This window comes from Rhea pennata, chromosome 5 (genome assembly GCF_028389875.1).
Source record: "Rhea pennata isolate bPtePen1 chromosome 5, bPtePen1.pri, whole genome shotgun sequence".
NCBI classification, from domain to species: Eukaryota; Metazoa; Chordata; class Aves; order Rheiformes; family Rheidae; genus Rhea; species Rhea pennata.
In genome coordinates, this window is record NC_084667.1 from 19111804 (window position 1) to 19133084 (window position 21281).

The 21281-nt window shown below is 42.8% G+C and overlaps 1 protein-coding gene across 2 annotated transcripts; it reads right to left on the reverse strand.

Moving 5' to 3' along the window:
* Positions 1-1524: 1524 nt before the first annotated feature.
* On the reverse strand, positions 1525-18698 carry C1QTNF4 (C1q and TNF related 4). 2 transcript variants are annotated; one of them, XM_062577276.1, is made up of 2 exons: positions 18662-18698; positions 1525-3007 (listed from the first exon to the last, which is right to left on the reverse strand). In XM_062577276.1, exon 2 carries the CDS (start codon positions 2997-2999, stop codon positions 1899-1901), a length of 1101 nt encoding a protein of 366 aa, XP_062433260.1. In that variant the 5' UTR covers positions 3000-3007; positions 18662-18698; the 3' UTR covers positions 1525-1898. The 2 variants fall into 2 exon arrangements, with proteins under 2 accessions (XP_062433260.1, XP_062433259.1); XM_062577275.1 differs by lacking the exon at positions 18662-18698 and adding an exon at positions 18240-18303.
* Between the last annotated feature and the right edge of the window lie 2583 nt (positions 18699-21281).

A 21281-nucleotide genomic window follows, 5' to 3' on the forward strand; every position in this document is an offset into this window, starting at 1 on the left:
AGAGAAACTGTGAGACAAGAATGAGAAGCCTGGAAGCAAGGTGTCACAGAGAATGGTTTTAGAGGTCAGATTAGGGCTATAATGGGAAAAGATGGATTTATACATTTTATAAGGCATTTTTTTCCATAGGGTGTATGAATTAAGATTAGTGTTTTATGTAAATTCTAACTTCAAGACAGTTAGGGTAACACCTTAATGGTCTTCCAGTTTTATGCTTTTATTTATTTATTTATTTTTACATTTTCAGTTTTCACCCTTCACATTTTACCTGCACCATGTCCTCAGTCTTTAATGTCTAGGATATGCAGGGGTGATGGAGATAGGGAGGGACTGCAAACAAGTTCAGCTTGAGAAGAGAACTTGACTAAAAAGCTGGGTTGAGATGTCATTAGTTCACGAAAACACTGTCTTGCTAAAGAATATAAAGTCTGAGCTAGCTGAATGTCTGGATAAAGCTGCAGCTTTGGCTTGGTGACTCAGATACAAATGTACTGCTTTGAATTCAGGATTTCATTAGGGTCAGTTTAAAGGCTTTGTTGTTTATTGAGCAGACTATAAATTAAACTCAAGTGCAAAGCTGCACGCATGTTTAAGCTGGGGTACTTTTGCAGTTTAGGTCATTTGAGAGACAAACCAGGGCTCAGCTGAGTATCAAACAGACCAGTGCACTGATCACACAACCACAATGAAGCTGCCAGCCTACTGGTTTCCCATTACCCACCTTAGCCTATTAGGTTATGGCTGTCCCCTGCTCTGCAGGAACACAGTGCCACACCAGTCCCTCTACAGCAGCTCTACAGCTCCAAGGAATACAGATTGATATGATACCACTGGAACATAGGCGCTGAAAGTATCACTTAATGGTATCTTGGATCACATTTTGATTAGGTTAGCAGTATGGTGTGAGGTAGGTTAGTCAAACCCTTGTATCCCAGGAGATCATTGCTGGGGAATATAAATGCCACTGTAGTCAATACTGCCACTGCACAACATACATACATTCATGCTTATAAATCATGAGCCTGCTCCTGACACAAAAATTAGGAGATTAGAAAATATATGTTATATTTCTCTTAGTTATCTTGTTTCTGAGATTTCAGAGGTTGGCCAGTTCATAGATTTGGGCCTTCCTCCTTCACAAGGGCTACTAGTGTAAAAAATTAATTTTTATTTAAATTTTTTAAATTTATTACTATTTTCATTAAATGGAAGCTGCAATTCTCAAACACAGCTTCTTGACTTCAGCAACTTCAGATTAAGAAAAGCACTAAGTATCGTGAAACTTGCAATAAAATCATATGAGGTACCAACAGTTCACACACACATCTGATCTTGCAGAGAAGACACAGACAGGCTGTCTCAGTAACACATGCCACAGCTCATACAACCACCACGTTTCTTTCTCGCCTGAATTGGTACCTCAGGCATTTACAAGCACATAGGTCTCACAGGTAATAACAAATTCAAATCTCAGCAAATTTCACTCTTTTTTTTTGTATTTTTATTACATTCATTTGCATTACATTTTTTCCCTCCCCAGCTATGCAAATAAAGTCTTTTGCTTTATGGATGCTAGGGATCTGCAGTAACATTGCTGCAGTGGCTCTCTGAACCTCAGCATCTAACTACATTGTCCCACCCCTGCCCCCAAAACTATCTCATGCTTTATGCTTAAATCAAACACCAACATGGGACACACACACACATCCTGTAAAGACCTTTCTATGGATGAATGACAGACACAGCAACAGCCCTGCAGCCATGGCACAAGCGTGCAGCATAAGGAAAGCACTGGACACATGTTAGCATGCTCAATGTTAGAGGATGATACCTGAACAGGAGTTACACCCAAGTACATGGCACCTTGGCTTCTCTTAATGCTCCTTTCACATTCACATTTAATTTTCTGACCCTTGGGGTGAGTTGGCACCTGGAAGCCACTTTGACTGAGCCTCTGAATAGATCAGGAAGCCCGTGAAGGTGATGTACTTGCCATGGTTGCTGTAGGCACCATAGCCATCATGTTGATGGCTGTAGAGCCAGACAGTGTCCCCATATTGCAGGGGCAGCATAATACTCTGGCTTTGCATCTCCCGCCTCTTGGAGTGGTTGTCATCATAGATCATGGCCTGCACTTCATTGTGGTTCTTCATAAGTTTCACTGACATAGTCTTAAAGGGCATTTTGCCAATGGTGAAGGAGAAATAATATGCACCAGGTATACGGCATGAGAAGATGCCACTAGAAGAATTGAAATCTTTTCCAATATTCACAAACTCCGTATCAAATGTGATTGGTTCATGTTGGGTTTGCTTGTCATCTGTCCCCAGGAGACTTTGTGAGCGAGCGACAGAAAATGCAGAGCGAGGGTCTTGCTCCCTGTTTGGTTGATCAGATAACACGTGTCGCTGTGAAGCCTCATTCTGCTCTCCTGGAAGTTGTTGAATATTGTGATGGGGTGGCCCCAGCTCCTGAGAGCTCAGAGCATTCTGGAAGAAGGCAGAAGTGTCTGGATAGATTAGATAGCCATTGAAAGTTGTATAGGGGCCCACGTTGCTGTAGAGAGCATACTTGGGGTCTCCATGCAAACGCAGCCAGACTGTGTCACCATAGTCAAGCTGCAGCATGGCACTCTGGCTGGCTACCTTCCGTTCCTTGCGGTGATGTTCATCGTACACAATCACTTGTACCTCATTCTTGTTTCTCATCAGCATGACAGACAAATTTTTCTTCGGGTATTTCCCAACAGTGAAAGAGAAGTAATAGGCTCCAGGGATCCGACATCGGAACAACCCTGTCTTCGGATCAAAATCATTGCCAATGTTCACATACACTTTGTCAAATGTAATGACCATCTCAGAGCTCCCTTCCATGCTGCTGGTTCTGGCTACAGAGAAAGCAGAGCGGAATTCAGTACTGCTGTCTGCTGGGAAGCCATCTATAGGCAGAAAAAGCACACACCAGAGGAAGCCAAACATGAGCTGAACCTTCAGGGTCATTATTGTATCTGAAAGGAAAAAGAAGCACATTTTACCAGGAATCACATTATTTTCCAGCTCATACACCAGCTGAGGCCCAGACCTGAATCTTGCAAAATAGACATCAAGGTCTATGTCAACTGCTGAGAAGTCTCCAGCGCACTCTCTGATCAGTGTTTGGGACCTAATCTCAGTTTAGATCACAGCATCTTTTTGAAATTTCCCCAGTGCTAGCTAGATCTTTTTGTCTTGTACTTATAGGAAGACAGAAAATCTTCTTCTTTGACATCCTGGCTATCTTACAGTTTGTCAGCAGAGAACTGCTCACAACCAAGCGGGATCTCAGAGGTTGTTGGGGCTCTGCCAGAGATTCCCTTCATAATACTTTTGTTTGTAAGACCAAGGAAGAAACAAAGCCCTGCATAGGATCTGCATTATGCAACTGAGACACAGCTGAAGGGCAGGGAGGAGAGGACATACGCTCTAGAGATTCCCATGCAGATGTCATTGCCTGGCACTGCGCTAACTGTTTCACATGGTGTAGAAACTGGAAGCCAACAAAGTTGGTAGGCCCCATTATTCAGGCTTTTAACCAGCTTCTCTGTGAATCTGTGAAGGGTGTAGAGAAACTGGGGAAAGAGAGATTCTTTAGGGAGGAAGGATGAAAATGAAGAAAGTAAATGAAATGAAAAAAATAAGGAAAATAAAAGATAGATAGAAGACAAGTTTCCAGAGTACAGTAGCCCATAGAGGGGACTGAAATACGAGAAATGAGGAAACAACTCACTGTCTGCAGAACAAATCAAAGAGAAAAATCTTCTCTGACCCTTAAAAAGGAGGGATACATTAGGAACTAATGCGATTTTCTGCCTCCAGTTTCTGTGATTTTCTGGAGTAAAGCCAAAAATCATCTATTAGTGCTTTCATGCTGAAAACAAAACTGCCAGTCATTCCAGTGAGAAGCTTCTCTCTCTGTCACCTCTCTGTGCTTATTAAAATATCATTCAGGCTGGGAGGCAACTGCCTGGTTTGCAGTCTGCCCCATCTGTCACCCTAGAACTGGTGCCTTGCCAGCCAGCAAACAATGAATTCAGAGGCCAGCAGAACAGGAGTAAAACAGGCTACTATTGGGGGAAGGGTGAAGATAAACCCTGAATTACAAAGGATAAATGGATAAGCATTTGAAACAACTGGGATGACCTAGTAGTGAAAGTAAAGCAGATGGAATCCATGTAGACTGTGAGATGGCAATGGGACCCCATTTTGGCAAGATGTGCTAGCTAGAATAACTCATTAGCAGGAATTCAGTTTGACCTACAGTCCTTGCTCCTTCATACTTGAGAATAAAACTGAAATCCAAAATGAGAATGAATTATGTTCTCACCCAATTATATGTAAAGGACATACTAGCAAAGAAAAAAAAAAAGAAATATCCATCCATGTCCTGATTTTATATTAGATCACTTCTCTCACAAACATCTCAGTATTTTCTTCCCTGTCCCTGAAATGCTTTTCCTGACTTAAAATGTTTCTCCTGAACACATCCTTTACACCCCCCAGGTTGCATGGAAAGGGGTTGAGAGAGCTGGCCAACACCACAGCAAGGCCACTGTATCATCTTTGAAGAGCTGTGAAGATCAAGGGAGGTGCCTGATGACTAGAGAAAGGCAAATGTTGCACTCATCTTCAGAAAGTGCAAATAAGACAATCTGAAGAACTAATGGCCAGTTAGCTTCACTTTGGTCCCTGTGAATATCATTCAGCATGTCTTGGTACACCCAAGACTGGGTCCAGTGAGGGATACAAAGATAATTAAGGGAAAGGAACAGTCAGCATAGATTACCTAATGGTAAATCATGCCTAATCAAACTGACTGTCTTCTGTGATAAAATGACTGTATCTGTGAATGAGAAAAGAACAGTGGATGCTATTTACCTTTTAGCAAGGCTTTTGATATAGTCCTCTAAAGCATTCTTGTATCCAAGTTGGGATGTTACAATCTAGGTAGGCAATCAGGCTGAAAGGGTCATGATGAACAGTGTGTTTTAGATATTCTCTTTAATATTTTTTATCAGTGATCTGGAGGATGAGACAGAATGCCCATTTATCAGTGTCAGATGACACTAAACTGGGGTGGGGGAGAGGAGGCAGTTAACAAACTTGGGGCTACAGCTGCTATTCAGAGGGACCTAGACAGTCCAGAGGAATAGGCTAACAGTAACCTTATGAAATTCATCAAGGACAAATGCAAAGCCTTGTGCCTTGGATGGACTTACCCTCTGACTCGTATAGGCTGGGGACTGACTGGCTGGGGAGCAGCTCTGCCGAAAAGGACCTGGGGTCCTAGAGAACAACAGATTATGTATGAGCTAGTGGCATGCCATGGAAGTGATGTAGGCGAACAACACACTGGGCTGTATCAATCAAGTTTAGCCAGTAAACCGATGGAAGTGATTATTCCCCTTTACTCAGTATTCATTAGACCACACCTGGAACACTGCATTTAATTTTGGATCCCCCCATATAAGAAAGATGTTGATATGCTAGAGTGAGTCCAGAGGAAGGCCACCAAGATGGCTGGGGGCTGCAGCACATGCCATGTGAGGGACATGTGAGCATATGCTGGGGGAATTGGGCTTGTCTAGCCCTAAGAAGAGAACGTGTCAGGGGACCTATTAGCAGCCTTCCAGAATGAGGAGGTCATTGACAAGACAGAGCCAGGCTCTGAGGCACATGGTGGAGGGACAAGTGACAGTGGTCATAAAATGAAAAAGAGAAAGTTCAGACCGGACATAAGCAAAAAATTTTCACTGTGAGGATAATAAACATTGGAAAAGTTTGCCCAAAGAGACTGTGGAGTCTCCATCCTTGGAAGTTTCCAAGACCAGACTGGATAAATCCCTGAGCAGCCTGAACTGCTTTCAGTTTTGGCCCTGCTTAGAACAGGAGGTTGACTTAGAGACCTCCTGAGACATGATTCCTGATTCGATAATAACTGATTCCCACAGCTTCTGCCTTCTCGGAGCTGCAAACCCACTGCACTACTAACCCCTACCCATGACACATACAGCTAAAGGCAGCTCTGAGACCATTCTTTATCTAGCAAATTAATTTAAGAAAGCATTTTTAATGGAACTGTTAAGCCATGGATAATTGTGATGCATCTGCTTCCACAATCTTTATTTTTCCTCCCTTTGCCTTTCAGTTTGTGAGCTCCTTAGGGCAAAGATTTTCTCTTCTACTGTGTCTGTACAGCATTTGGCCACTGCTGCAGTTTAAACAACATTAATAAGCCCTAACATCCCATGAAGAACTACATCGCAAACAGTCACACTCTGAGCTCAGCCTCTGCTTCAGCAGAATTAGGTTTGCAGAGAGCTCTACATCTAGCACTGCAGGCTTATTTCAGCTTCCAGTTGGAAAACCAAGCCCTAAAGGCAAACTTAAACAGGCTGTTAGATGTTTCTGATTCATGCTCATCCATTGTTACTGTACTGATCACCACGGTGCAGCTGCACTAGCATGACTGTGATATTGCTGCATGCTCTTGAGACAAGGAATGACAGGAAAGGATTTGGCATTTGTGTTTTCAGCCGCTCTAACCAGCCTGGTTCTAAAGCACTGCCTGTGCTCCAGGGCTCACTCAGAATACCTGGGAGTCAGGGAATATATCATGAGCAGAGCACTGCTGGCAAAACAAACACAAAAAGACAAAGCAATTTAATAAACTCGTCAGTGAATCTGATCTAATGTTCCTTCAAATGACAACTACCCTCGTTTCAGTTCCAAAGCTAATTTCTCTGTAATAAGGTCACTTTGAAAAAGATTAAATCAGTTAGTTACAGTTGCAAATACTCTCTGCTGCTGCAGAGTCCCTTATTTATCAGCTCTTCTCAATAACTTACTGGCAAGTCATTTAAATAAGGTAGTTCATTATGCTGTGTTGCCATTAGCATGTTGTTTCCTTGACAGCTCCCGCTTACTACTCTCAGGACTATTTAGATTCTTAACCTATTTCAAGTAATATAGAAAGTATCTAATAACAGCCTTTCACACCAAAGAAGTATAAGAATAATTTGCCAATCATTAAGAAGACTTAGATAGCTACAATGGTGCCATAAACAGAAGCAACTCACAAGAACTTTTGGGTTTGAGTGTTAATGTAGTATGGTTGAAAGATACAGCCCCCAAAATGCTCTCTTGCTCCTCCAGCACCTGCATGTGTTCCCCAAGTCCTTTACTGTGGTAACTTGCCTCCAATGTACTGTCAGGGAACAAACAGCATCAAGGGTGTGAGGCTGGTCATGGGCACCATGGTACCAGCCATGCAGTTCATGCTGTGGCATTAGTCTTGAAACAGCAGAGTGAGGGGAGAGATCCAGGTCAGAGGGGAGATTGGTCTTCAGCATGGGTCATACATGGGTCATGCATAGCAGCTGTGCTACTGCTCTATCCCCCATTCTGCTGATCCTTATCATGGTAGTACCTACAGTGTTACCACAGAGATACACAATGAAGCTAAGCAGACCCAAGGGATAAACAAGATATGCTAGTGCCTTTACACCAGGTTGTACCAACCGGGGACAGTGGCCTAAAGGGAAGAAGAGAAGAAATAGATTTTGGATTTGGAAACATAAAACACGTGATGGAGCCAAACCGTTCTCAAAGGCACTGACATTAAATTAATGACCTGAAAAGAAGGGACTCAAATGGCAGTGACTCAGGCAGCAAGACAGGAGTTGCAAACCTCTTTTGAGAAGAGAATTCACCATTTGCTGAAACACAGGAAACTTAATGAATAGCTTTATGCTGGCTGGAAGTGTTTTTTCTGTCCTAGAACAGAATCAATCCACCTGTGGAAAAACAATTAGCATTATCCTTCCACTGAAATGCACAGATTTAGAAAGATGCTTTCAATAATAGAAAGGTGACCCCATTTCTAGACTTGCAGGCCAGATCTTCTTGTAAAACACACGATTTCCCCCCCCCCCCCCAAAATACTAATGAGCTAGATTCCCTAGTCCTAACTTAAGCAAAAATCATTTAATTTTAGTTGGAGTTTTACCCATATGATCACTGAAGAATGAGCTACAAAATTAAAGTGAAGCACTGTAGTTGGATTAATTGCAAAAGCTCATAGAATCTGTAAGTTGAAAGAGGGAAGCCCTGTTCTACCTTGCTCTTACTCTAATACTTAAGGACAGCTGCAAGTGTTTCAATTATTTTAATCAGTAGAAGACTGTGTTTATTGAGCAAGATTTTTTCTTCTTAGATACCACACTGTCTGTTCCACTCACCAGATACTGCTTATGAGGATCAGATAGTGATGTGAATACGTCACTTTTTGTAACATCAAGGAGAAATTAGTTGTAGCAGTTCCTGGAAAGCAAAATCTGTATAAAGGGTACTTTGTGACAAACTCAGTGATTCACTTATGGCTTTGGCTTTTCTCTGCTTTTGATGAATGTGTTCTTTTGAACTCTGGAACAATCCTGAGGGGTAAAACACTGTCTGAAGTATTTGAGATGCTTTTTTGAAACTGCAAGCAACACTTTGTATTGCAGAACTGTAGGGCACTAAAATATAAAATTCTTCATTTTAAATGTTCTTAATGAGTCAAAGGAGTTTGTTAACATAATAAGCCAGCTTCTGTGTACTTGAAGATCTGTGGAGGGACAAAAATTCTTTTGAAGTGCCCCAACTTCTAGGCATATTCAGGAAAAGGAAATGGAGAGACTGTATTTTGGCAGAAACTTCTAATGTTAGCCTGAGCTTTGGAATATTAATGAAACCTGTTACATTTCACAAACCCTAACAACTCTGCTTAAGCTAGAATGTGCTATATATGCACAAGATGATATATATGCACCACAATGGTCATGATATTAAGCCTGTTCTTCCTATAATAATATTCAAGGAAATTTGGTATACACAGCTGAAGTGCCAGGGTGACACAATGTGATATTTCTTTTGTCTTCTTAAATATATGTAAGCATATATTAATTTAGATGGGCAAAGTGGTGTTTTAACAGAGAAGATGCTTGAAACATACCTTAGATGGGAGCCATAAATTATAATAAATGACTAAGGCTCTAAAATGTGCAACAGATTTTAAAATGTTGGCTACTTTTTAAATGAATAAATTACACAAATCCAACCTCCACCACATACACACTCCTCAAGCAAACAAGACTAAAAGAGGTAATGAGAAGAAACATACTCTGACACTGATTAGTAAGTGGAAAAAGAACAGAAAACATTGTTAGAACATTAGACTAAATTACAGTTTATAAAATGAGTGTTAAATACCATGAAGTTGTTCCTCAGTTGCAGTTAAACCAACTGTGGCTGAAATTACATCAGTAATGAAAAAAACAGCCATTGCTTGGAATAAGTTCAGTGGTAAATGGTTGATGTAAAAGCACGGGGCAGAGAAGCCCTAAGGGCTGGGAACCACAGCTTTAGAAAGCCAGAAGCCTCCGTTACTGTACATAGTTTATTGAACAGCTACTTTAGACATAAAACACTGAGACCATTTCAACTGTAGCAATTTTTGCATGGATGCGGTTACAGTAATGTCAAAGGTAAACTACCTCTTTTCCCATCCCCAAACATAACCTCCTCTTTTAGCCTGGCTTCTGTGTGCATTTCCTTCTCCTAGCATGCACAAGATATACTAAGTATACTAAGGCTGTGGAACTAGGCTTTGTTGAAGCATCCCATCTCTGCAGGAGGAACTGGATTGCTGCACCAAAAGGTAGATCACGCTGGCACAAAGGATTAACTGAGATGTTTTGACCTGCAATACCAGGAACATCTTGGTAGATGGAGGAAAGTAACTGACACTTTGAGAGCATATACCATACAGACCTCAGTTATGAGAGAAAGGGGTGTGTGTGTAGGGGGGTGGGTGAGAGACGGAGAGAGAGAGAGAGAGAGAGAAGCCCCAAATGGAAAATGGGCCAGAGCAGAAGCTAGGTTTAAAGGGACTGACAGGCACAGAGATCTCAGAGAACAGAGCAGAGAGTAATTTCATTGTTTCAAGTGGCTGGGCTGGAAGCCACCTAGAGGGAGGACTTTTTCATGGAAGTTCTAGTTTTTTTGCTTTGTCTTGGGAGGTAAAACTGTATGAAGCACATGGAGGCTCCCAAAGAGACTGCCCCTGCAACAGACCTACTGTTCAGATGAGAAGACAATTCCATTTCATCATTTCATCAGGTGGAATCAGCAGGCAAGATTTTGTTAGTATCACAGCAGTGTTAAAGGAAGAACGTGAAGGAGTTGTTGGTAATGGAACCATGGGAGACTCTCTTAAGAGGTTAAGAGTTCTCTTATGATATATGATTTTAGACAGGAAAGAGAGAAATGTTCTTCTCAAGAACTAAAGAAGCCTGGGACTTTACAGGGATGATAGAGAATGAAAAAGCTATTTAGACAGACATAATACACAGAAGCTTATTCTTAGATTTCCTGAAGTAGTGATAAAGCTCACTCATACTTAGAGGTTTTTTAAAACATCTCTGCATTACAACCAACCAAGTAAGTCTGAGCTGTGAGTGACAAAGTAGAAACATTAAGTGTGCAGAACAACACTAGAGTCTATATTCTCAAATCAATTAATACAGATTCTTACTCTGACATTTCTGTTTTATTGTCATTTACTATGGTTCAGTCTTCCTACCTCTCTGGAGCCTTCCTTAGCTTAAGTTGTGGTCAGTGCCTCAAACTTACTCCTCACCAGTGAAAGAAAGTTTAGCTCGCAAGATAATCCCCATTCCTTCTGTTAATAAATGAAAGTCTAATAACATTTCAAAGGCATAGTTCTTGGTAGTTATTTTTTTTTTTTTTTTGCTTTTTTGTTTTTTTCTCTGTGTCTAATTAGCAGTTTCCTTCAATGAGTGAGGCATCTTTTCTACTTCTCCATCCTCCTCCTCCTACCTTGCAGACCAAAAAAGGGGGTTCTTATTCTGTTCTCAAAGTTGATATCCCTGCTGTCAATTTTCTTTCAATCACTACTTGTAACAAATAAAATATAGAAATAAAAGCCTATAGAAATAAAAGCAAGTAGAGTAACTGCTCCAGCCAGCTGCAAGCTGTACTCATTTTACCTTATGTTCCTTATTGCCACTTTCCTTCATATTCCCAGCCAGCCAACAACAAATAAGCCAGGTGCAGCAGCAGCAACTGGGGGAGATGATCTCAGAGTGAGCCTTAAGTGTTCTCATATTGTCCCCTCAGTAAGAATGAAACAACTGTAATGGGAGGTTTATTTGTCCTGGAACTACTGGGACTCTGTGGAAGCTGCCACCGATGTAAACATTTACATGAAAGCCATTTTTTACTGTCTGTAGATTACAGGAATCATACCTTCTTCTTGAAGGCTGTGGAGATATCATTATGAAATGTTGGAATTTGTGGCATACTACCAAGGTTTGTTCTTCATCCTCTTTGGAATGGTTATAAATGCTCAATTTCTTCCCATGAGCTCGTGCTCCTGTACTTTGTATCAGCCAAGATAATATTTTAATTTAACTACTTATGCAAGGGGCTAAACTACTATGTAAGGTGCTATGTGAAAACAGAACAAGTTTTAAATGTTTCTTGTCTGCTTTCTTCTCCAACTGCATAGCTACACCTTCTCTCTCTCTCTCATTTGTATGGGCACATAATCCTTTTTTTCCTGGAACTTTGTGTCTGGTGTAGTTGCTTCCAGCTCATCCGTTCCCCACCTTCCTGGAACGCTGCTCTCTGGTCTCTGCTTTAAGACCTGCCACGTCACCCACCTGGATAAAAGCAAAGGGGGATATGCTCGTTCTTGCTGGCTGATCATCAGATCACAAGTTAGGATAAGCCTGTGGAGTATAATAATATTCCCTAAGGAAACTAACGGATAGCTAAGTGCCAGCTGGGATTACATACAAAGACGACAAAAGTATTTTTGTATCCTAGTCATGTCTGAGCTCACTGACTGCTAAGAGTTTGTTTACCAATGCAGCCAAAGATGTGGTTCACAAACTGGGTAACTGTGGTCCTCTCCTCAGTTATTTACAGTTAACAGAAAACTTTCAGAATGGGATCAGATTCAGTTCCCTTTTGATGGCAGCAAGAGCAGCTTGACAGAGCAATTTGTAACGCTGTGTTTCATCAATGCAAACATAATTGCTTTGGTCTTTTGATCCATCAAATGCTGCGCTTAACATACTTTAAGAAAAAGTCACATGCCATTGATCCATTGATTGGTGTTCTGACAGTACGCTTCACAAATCCATCTGGACAAACCCTATTCTACACTGAGGCATTTGCCTACAGGAATTTTGCTTTTCTAGGGTGTTTTTTTTCCTTGTCTTGCAGGTAAGGCAAGAACGCTTGCTGTCTCTTAACATCTGCCATCAAACTCAGCTAAAAAAATCACCTTAATTTCTTTTCATACCCTGCTGTTTCATTACTGTGAAGATACTCAGAGAACACTGTGAATTGCACTGCAGTGCTGCTCTTTACTGCCAACATGCTGCAACATCTCAATTTGGAAATTCACTGAGCTCTGGTTTAGTGGAGGTGATCAAAAGCACTAAAGATCTGTATATTTCCATGAACACTACTACTGTCTCTGCTTTAGCATTCCTTTCTGCTCCTGCTGCTGGGGTAGGACACAGGCCTGAAGCTGGAGAATTAAGAAATGACCATCCTGCACTTAGCACCAAAGCAGAGGCCAGTATTATTCCAAAATGAAAACTGTTCTGCCAAGCTCTGTTTTTGAGAGAGTTCACATACACTAATGATTTTTTTTTCTGGTCCTATTCTCTGTAAATGGTCTGACATGACAATCCCTTTGCTTTCATACCCAAGAAGTTGGTAAATAAATCAATAAATAATCATTTAAGGAATAAACATTACATGTGACTTCTCCCATCTTTGACATCAGCTGGTTTGTTGAAACTCAGATTTCCCCTGGGTGGTACAGCAGTTCCTGATTAGCAAAGAAGTCTTGCAGCATACATAATGCTCTTCAGCATTAGTTGCTTTCTACAAATCAGGCTTATCAAAATCTAAGTCCAGCAGCATTCTGTCTCTTTTATGTCCACAAAGCAAAGAATGGGACAAGAAGAACTGAAATAAACCCATACAAAAAGAGTAGGAGCTAATGTGAATCACTGGTTGGTCAGTCCTTGGGTGGAGGGGATGTGAATTTAATCCAAAGTATTCGGGGCACCAAGTGACTAGCTTTCTAAATAAATCATTTTTCAGCAAGTATTTAAGCAGTTATGAAAGATGAGGGTCGAAAAAAAGAGGAATCAGAACTTATAGAGTGTTATACTTTGTACACACATGTCCCAGAGAAAATCAAAATATGAGGATTTCAAACAATTTATGGTAATACCAGTGTAAGAGTGTTTAAACTATACTGGATTCCAATGCTAATATGCTGCAGTTCATTGAGCAGCAGCTCAGTGAAAATAGCCTTCTAAACAGCAAAGCCTAATTCTTCATTTTCTCCTGTCTTGTTCATTCAACACAGATTCTTTCTAGCAGTCACTTTGCAGCCTTTCGGTCCCAGAGAATATCTGTTTTCACATAAAAGATTCCCAGTTGCCTGGTTGGTGTAAAAAAAAACACTTCCATTCCTCCCAGAATGTTTTTAGTGTCTCTCAGACTCGAGAGAAAGAGAAATCCTTCTCCCTTTAGAGGATTAAAATATTCTTTGGCTAGACTCAGAGTGTGCTCTGTTCAGGTTCTTATGGGCAGCTCATCACTACAGCATCCAAAAGAGATGATCATTGCTCCCTTAATTCTTTCTACCTGTCTCCTCACAGAAATCTATTATTTTTCACTGTGCACAGGGGATCATCTGTTCCATTTATATAAACAATATATGTTAAACCATGAGTACAGGGAGAGAAAATCTAGGTCCTCTAGGAGAGATGCCTAAAAATATCAATTGTAGAACTGTGCTTCATTTTATTCTAGTTCTAAATGCTGTTATTATATTTTATTTTATCTCTAAAAACCATTTTTGGACTACAGTCTTTCAGTCAGGAAGTAAAATATTAAAATTAAGGTAAGAGTTTGTATTTTCAGTTCATACCAGGTTGCTAACAGCTAAGCCTCATTCATTGTTCTTTCTCCACAGCATTATTTTCAGCATTGATAAGACTCAGTCAAGTATCTGCTCCAGATAAATCAGTATATATATCTTGATACCTATGTCTTCTCCAAAAAGAGCTGTTTTAACTGTCTTCTAGTAAACTGTTCCTTTTCTTTCAGGCTCTTTTCAGAAAGTGCTGCATTGTTGCACAGGGGCTATGCTACCCTTGAGTTATTAGGCAGACATCAGAATGGGGCTAGCAGATAGCTTTTATTTCATTTACATTAAACGATCATATTGCCTTCACAAAATGATAAAAGAATACATCTGGAAGGGAACTGAGTAAGTCAAATAGTCCAATATATATTCGCATTCTAGGATCACTATCCTGATTTCATTCTTCATGGATAATTGTCAAACTTGTTCTTAAGTTCTCACCCGCTCCCTAGAAAAATATTCCACATCTTTATTATCCTAGCTCCTAGAAACTTATTCCTATAGTCTAAAATAATCTTTCTTTCTGCTATTTCTTACCTCCTGTTAAATTCTCCTGCCAGCCTTCTTGTCTTTAGGCTAAACAACCTTAGTTCTTTCAAACCTTCTTTGTAGGTCATGTTTTCCAGACCTTTGATCAATCCTGCTGCCCTCCTCTGGATGCCCTCCAGCTGCCCTGTACCTGTCTCAAAGTATAATAACCAAAACTTAACACAGCTCCAACTCAGGCTTTAGTAATGCTGAATAGAACAGGAGGATTGTTGCATGTGTCTTCCAGGCTATGTCTTTTACATATCCTAGCAAGATGTTTGCCTTCTTTTGCAACAGCATAACATTGACTCATGCTCAGTTTGTAATCTATTATAACCTTCAGATTGTTTTCCAGAGTTGCCACCTAGTCATTTGTTTCTCTCAACTGCTTATGCTGTTGATTATTCCTGCCTTGCTGTAATACCTTGCATTTTTTCCTACTAAATTTTCCTAGCAGTTCTTCCAATTTGTGGGAATAATTTTGAATTCTGCTCTCTTCCTCTGACATACTTAAAGTTTCACTGTTGCATGTGATTGGCAAATCTGATACACTCACTCTTTATATTACCATCCAGGTCATCCAAGAAAACACTGAACAGAAGCAAAACCAGGACACACTGATACAGCTATCAAATCGGTTTTAAGCAGCTTGTGAACTGTCTGAAGGACTGGAATTGCCTAAAAATACACAGATAATGAGCTGTGAATCTTCCAATATTTATTTAAAGAAGATTTTCCTGTTCAGAAAATCATGTTTACTCAGTTCATAGCCTCTTTCACCTGCTATGATCTGCAACTTGCCATGGCAAATATTTAAATTAATGTACAACCATGACCTAGAATCTCATTTTTTACTTAAAAAAAAATAAATCTATTTTATTTTGAAAAAAAAACTTAATATGTAAAATGAACATAAGCCAATTCAGTGAATTCTGTCAGAAGCTTTTGGAATTCTGAAACACTAAATGGGAAAGATGTGACCAGCTCTCTTCAAAGACCTAGGGATATATTTAAAATGTCATAATTTATTATACTCACTGTGGGTTATACTAGCAGTACACACTGAAAGAATGCACTGAAGCACCTGGTTGATTTCAGAGGACTTTAAATATTTTCTTTGCATCTGCCCTTAACCAAAGAACTGCAGGTACTGTCCTCAAACCTCAAAACACCTGTCAGGGTGATCACAAGGAGGCATAAAATATATAGGTAATCCTTTGTATACATAGGAATAAATATGGTCTGGCATTTCTTTTAATAACAGTGACTTAAATCTCTCATCTGACTCTGGTTCTCATTCCAGTAACCACTTGCGTGGCCTCCCCAGATGCCTTACGGCAGGCAGGGAAGGTTTTCCTGGCACTGTGGCTGAGACCCGGATAGAACAGAAAATGCCCATGAAATGGATAAACCAGAGGAATGGCAAAAGGGGAGAAATAGGACTTTATCAACCGCACTGCTAACTGAGGTGTTAGCAATTGATTACCAGTCTCCAGAGTAGCCACTTACTGCTTTGTTCTGTGATCAGTTCCTGATGCTGGCTGGATTATCTCTGCTGGAAACCTCAGACCTTTGATTAGATGCAGCAGGAATTCCTCCTTTGTTCTCTAACCTGTCTGGAGGAAGTATGCATGCTGGGAAAGACAAGTGATTGACAAGAGAGGCAGCAGCACAGCAGTTGTGTATCTCATCTGAGTATTGGGCAAATTTCCTTTCACAGGAGAGCAAAGAAAAACATAAAGGAAAATGGAAAGGAATAATGAAGTCCTGACCTGAAGTCTCCTGGAGGGAGATATTTCCCAGCTGAGAATATTAACTTCTCAGAGATACTCCCCATCTTGGAAATTCACCAGCTGCCACTTTATTTCAATGTGCTCTGCCTACAACTAACAACAGTGTGGAAATTCTGGTACAATGACAGTGAACACCTGGAGCTCACCGCATGTTTGCTTTGCACTAGTACTAGTGCCTTTTTCTTCTGACCTTCATATTGGGTGTTACACACAGAAGGTTCAATCAGGCTCTTCACATCCTAGAGATACAGCGTTTCTCTGTGTAGCGGTGTTCATCTGGATTGCTATCAGACACAAGAAAGAGAATTCCAAGAATTGGAGGTCAACTCCTGGCCATACTGCTGTTTGGAAATGTACAGTAATCCTATACTTTGATAAGTATAGCCATTGGCCACTGTGGGGCCACTCTTTTTCCGTTATTAGGAAAATGCAAATGATTCTCAGTTTTTCAGTGGGTGCTCTCTGGAGCCAGTGGAGAAGAGCACAGCACAACTGACAATCACATTAGTAAAACATAAATAACAATAAACGGGATTCCAAGTTTTGCCACCAACTCTGTCTCCACTGTATTCCATTTCTGCACCTGTCTCTTCACCTGTAAAACAGAAAATGTCCACCACACTGACAAATTATCAGATTTAAATCAACCCCACTTTGAAGGCATCGTTTCTCCATTATGGAGATCATATGTACTTTGAAGGCATTAATTCCTGCAGACAAAAAATACAAATCTCATTTCTAGAATCTAGTGTAATAACTATTCAAGGTTCTGGTCTTAGCTGCATTATGGCTTTTCAGAGGGGAACACAAAGAATGTAAAGGGTAACGCTGCCCTACTGGGAATCCTCATTCTCTCTTGACATACCTTTTACTGTTATGAATTAACCCGTGAGAATGGCTGTTCAAGTGAACAGCTGCCATGTGCCTAGATAGCATCACAACCTCAATGGCAAATTATTTCAATGCTTTGTTACACATCATCTCCCTAGAGAAGAGAAACTGCAGAAGATTGCAAAGGCACCGAATGAATAATTGAAGCAAGGCTCATTCAGTATGTGCATAAACCGACAGGCCACAACGCTGCCTTCTAGCCGGCCGGCAGTGCAGAAGCTCCCTGAGCGTCTGCTAGAAGGATCACCTGGAGCCACTGACCCATTTGCCTAGGAGCGCTTAGGGAGTGGGCCGAGGAGACGACAGGGAGACTGTCAAGTACCCAGAGAAGGGTTAGCCTAGATTATTTGCACTTTGCAGAATCGGCCATGTATATCAGTCTCTGGAAAACCTGAGGGACTCGGTTCCCTCAGGAATCTGGAGCGGGGGTCCAAGTAAGCATTACGCTAGTTGCCATCTGAGAAATTGCCCCTCGGGGAATTTTCCAGGATGGCCTCCCCCATGGTGGCCCGGGAAAGCACTCTGACTGCCCAGAACAGGGCCACAATTTCATATCCCTTTTCTGCATAAACGCTAACGGTTTTATATTGTGTGTATATATACATGTGTATATATATATGTATATATGTATATCTACACACACACACACACACACATTTAAAAGGCAAGGCCGGGGAAGGGGTGCTTATGCAGGTATTTCCCGCGAACCTGTTGGCCTGCGCAGCCCGGCCCGCGGCGGCCCCGCGGCGGAGCTCGCACAGCAGGGCGCGCCCGGGCGCCTCGCACCCGCCGCGGCCCTTCCCGCCGCCCCGCGCCGCCGGCCTCCCCCGCCCCGAGGCGCCGCCGCGCCTGCCGGCGTCGCCCCTCAGCGCCACGACCGCCCCCTGCCCGGCCGGGGGAGCGCAGTCCCGACCGCTTCCCCTTCAGGTGCAGCCGGCCGCGCCGGCAGCGGCTCCCCCGGGGCGGTACCTGGGGCCGCCTCGCGGTGGCGGCGGTTGGCGGCCGTTGGCGGCAGCGGTTGGCGGCCGTTGGCGGCAGCGGTTGGCGGCCGTTGGCGGCGGTTGGCGGCGGCGGTTGGCGGCGGCGGTTGGCGGCGCGGGGCTCTGCCTGCGCACTGACAGCTCGGGAGCCGCGGCGGCGGGCCGGGGCTGCGGAAGGGGTGCTCAGACACCCGGGGCTCCGGCACCGAATCAGTGACAGGAGGAGGGCCCGGGGGGCGGGCGGCGGAGGGAAGGGGGGCCCCGGGCTCGGCTCCCCGGTCTCACCCGGCAGCAGATCGGCGCTCCGGAGGCGCCGGTTCCCGAGGGTCCTGCGGGCGCGGGAGGCGAAGGAAGGGCAGGGAAGGAGGGGAGCGCGGCGCCGAGGCGAAGCCGCGCTGAGCTCCTCGTTACCTTGGCGGGCAGGAGAAGCGCCGGGAGCCGGGCGGCGCGGCTCTGCACCGGGCGTGCAGGAAAGCGGCGTCTGCGGCGGCGGAGGGAGGCGGGGAGGAGGCCGGCGGCGGGGTCCAGCCGGGGCAGCGGGCGGTCCCGGCCGCGGGGCGGCAGCTCCGCGCCCCCCTGCCCCGGGCGAAATGACCGGCAGAGCAGCGCCGCGTCCCGGGAGTCCTCGAGCAAGTTTGTGGAGAGGAAACTGTGTTACTGGCACTAGGTGATGTAACAGGGAGAAAAAGACAAGCTTTTGGCTTGTTCAGGTCTGACCTTCCCTCCTCTGAAGATCCGCGAGTACAAAAGCTTGTGTACAGATCAGCTGTGCTGTTTGGAATAACAAAAGCCCTCTCCCTCTCTCTCTTAGAGATGCCTTAGGTCATCACCTAAGAACAGCAGGGTTAATAATACTGGTTCCCTGGAAGGTCTGCACTGATTTTTACTGATGGCAAAACAGCAGGCTTTTCACATTACTGTTCTATCCTTAACAGCAATTTTGGGGTCTTGTAAAGCAGTTTATCATTATTGGTCCAGTAAAATCTTCTAAGGTCAACTTCCAGGAAGAAAATGTAAAGATTTGAATGTCTAAATAAAGTTTTAGCTCTCCAACACCAGATTTCTTTCCCTCTCTTACGTGCACCTGCTTTGAGAGATGTAGATGCCAGTTCACTCATCTCAGAGGGTGCCCAGGGCGCCTGGCAAGGATGCTGTGACATTTGCTGCCCTCCCTTTGGCCCATGCTTCCTTCCAACCTCCACTTCCATTTACCCCTGCTCTGGCAGGCACCAGAATCTCCCCCTGTGTCAGCTGGACCCGTGTGCCAACACTTTTGAACCAGTTCTCACATCACCCCTTTCCACTCCCTTCCTCACTAGGTGCCAGAGCTCACATACAGAGACATGAGGCTGATCTCCTATCCCTTGATAGTGAAAGCATGAAATGCAAGGATGCAATTTATAGCATAACAAGAGTTTGCCTCCACCCTTTCACCCAACAGCATATTTATCATGGTGCCCACACCATATTAAATATGTGCTACCGTATAAATCCTCCCTAACTTTCTCCCCATCAGTGGCTGCATCTGCCTGTGGGTTATATCCTCCTTCTCCTGCCCTTCTGCAGAACAAAACCAAAGGGAACGTGACAAGCAGAATGAGATGTGAGTGAGTAAGAGGCTAACCTTCACATGGCTTTGGTAACAACAGTCAGCTGTACAAAGCATCCTGGATGGGCTCATGTCCAGCTGGTACTGCTGAGTAAATGTATTTTGTGCTCTCTGAACAGCTTCTTTACACATTTCAATGGACAGATTGCTCAACACCCACCTTACTGTTCCTGGAAGAATGAATGGACCACTGCCTCCCAAGAGATGCGAGTGCTCATCCTGAGCATAGCCTAGACATGCGTTCCTTTAACCATCTAGCAATGACAGCAGTGATGAGTAATTTATCAACAGCATGATAGTGCTGCCATTCTAAATATACACGTTGCTGCTGAAGCCAAAATGATTTAGTATTAAGATACTACAGTATTATAAAAGTAGCTGTAAACTAGGCAAATGCTCTGCATTGTCCTCTATAATCCAGATGAGCTCTTCTCTGCCTAGACCAGCTATGCCTCTCCTCCACCAGTTTTTCCTTCTCACTAGGACAATATTGCAATGTGTCTACTTTGTCCCAGCCCAGGGGAGGTAGATGGGTGAAAGCCAGAGTGCACCTTTTCCCCCCTAGTTCCCCCTCCCCCAGCAGCACCCCACCTGTGAATTTACTGGTTGTTTCACCCAGAAAAAGTGTCAAAACCAGATCCTAGCTGCCTTATCTGTCCCTAGGAAAGTCTCTAGGAAGGAGATGGGTGAAGGCATAGGTTTGTTTTTACATTCTGGGCATTTTTTTGTCTACCTTCCTGTTGGGATAACAGGGCCAGTAGGGCACGTTGCAACTCTGTTGCCATCCTCCTGTTATCCGGGGATGTTTTCTGCTACTAAGGCATCTTTGCTGTGGTCTTACTGCAGTGCAGACCTTCTGCTCTTGATACATACTAGTTATTCTTTTTTTCTTATTCTTACTAGTCAGTCTTACTGCTGTTGACTGTGACCTTGGTAACTAATCCATGCCACTACTTTAACTTTCCATCTGTATTGTTGAATGGCATTGCCATTTACAATTCATTTACAACCAGTGTTAGTATTTCTCTTATGCCATAGACAGCAATGAATACTTAATTTTCTGAAGTATTGTGAAGACAAAGAGCTTGAGAATTCTTGATTTATGGTATATCTGCCCGACTTGTAAGAACCTTGCTTCCTTGAGAAGAAACTTGGTGTGCCATTCAACTATAAAAACCGCACACTAAGGAGGAAAAACTGAGGAAATCAATTCTCTAAACTTCTAGGCTGAGTTTACAGCCACTAATATTACCAATTTAAAGATGAGGAGCTTTAAAGTAACTAATGATTCAAAGAAGCCTAAGACTAAAAAGAATACCCCAAGAATATATAAAGAATCACTCAAGGAAAAACTAAATTACTGTAGAACAGTGTAAGGCTAAGAGAAATAAACCTACATGATTCTTTTTAATGTGGTAACAG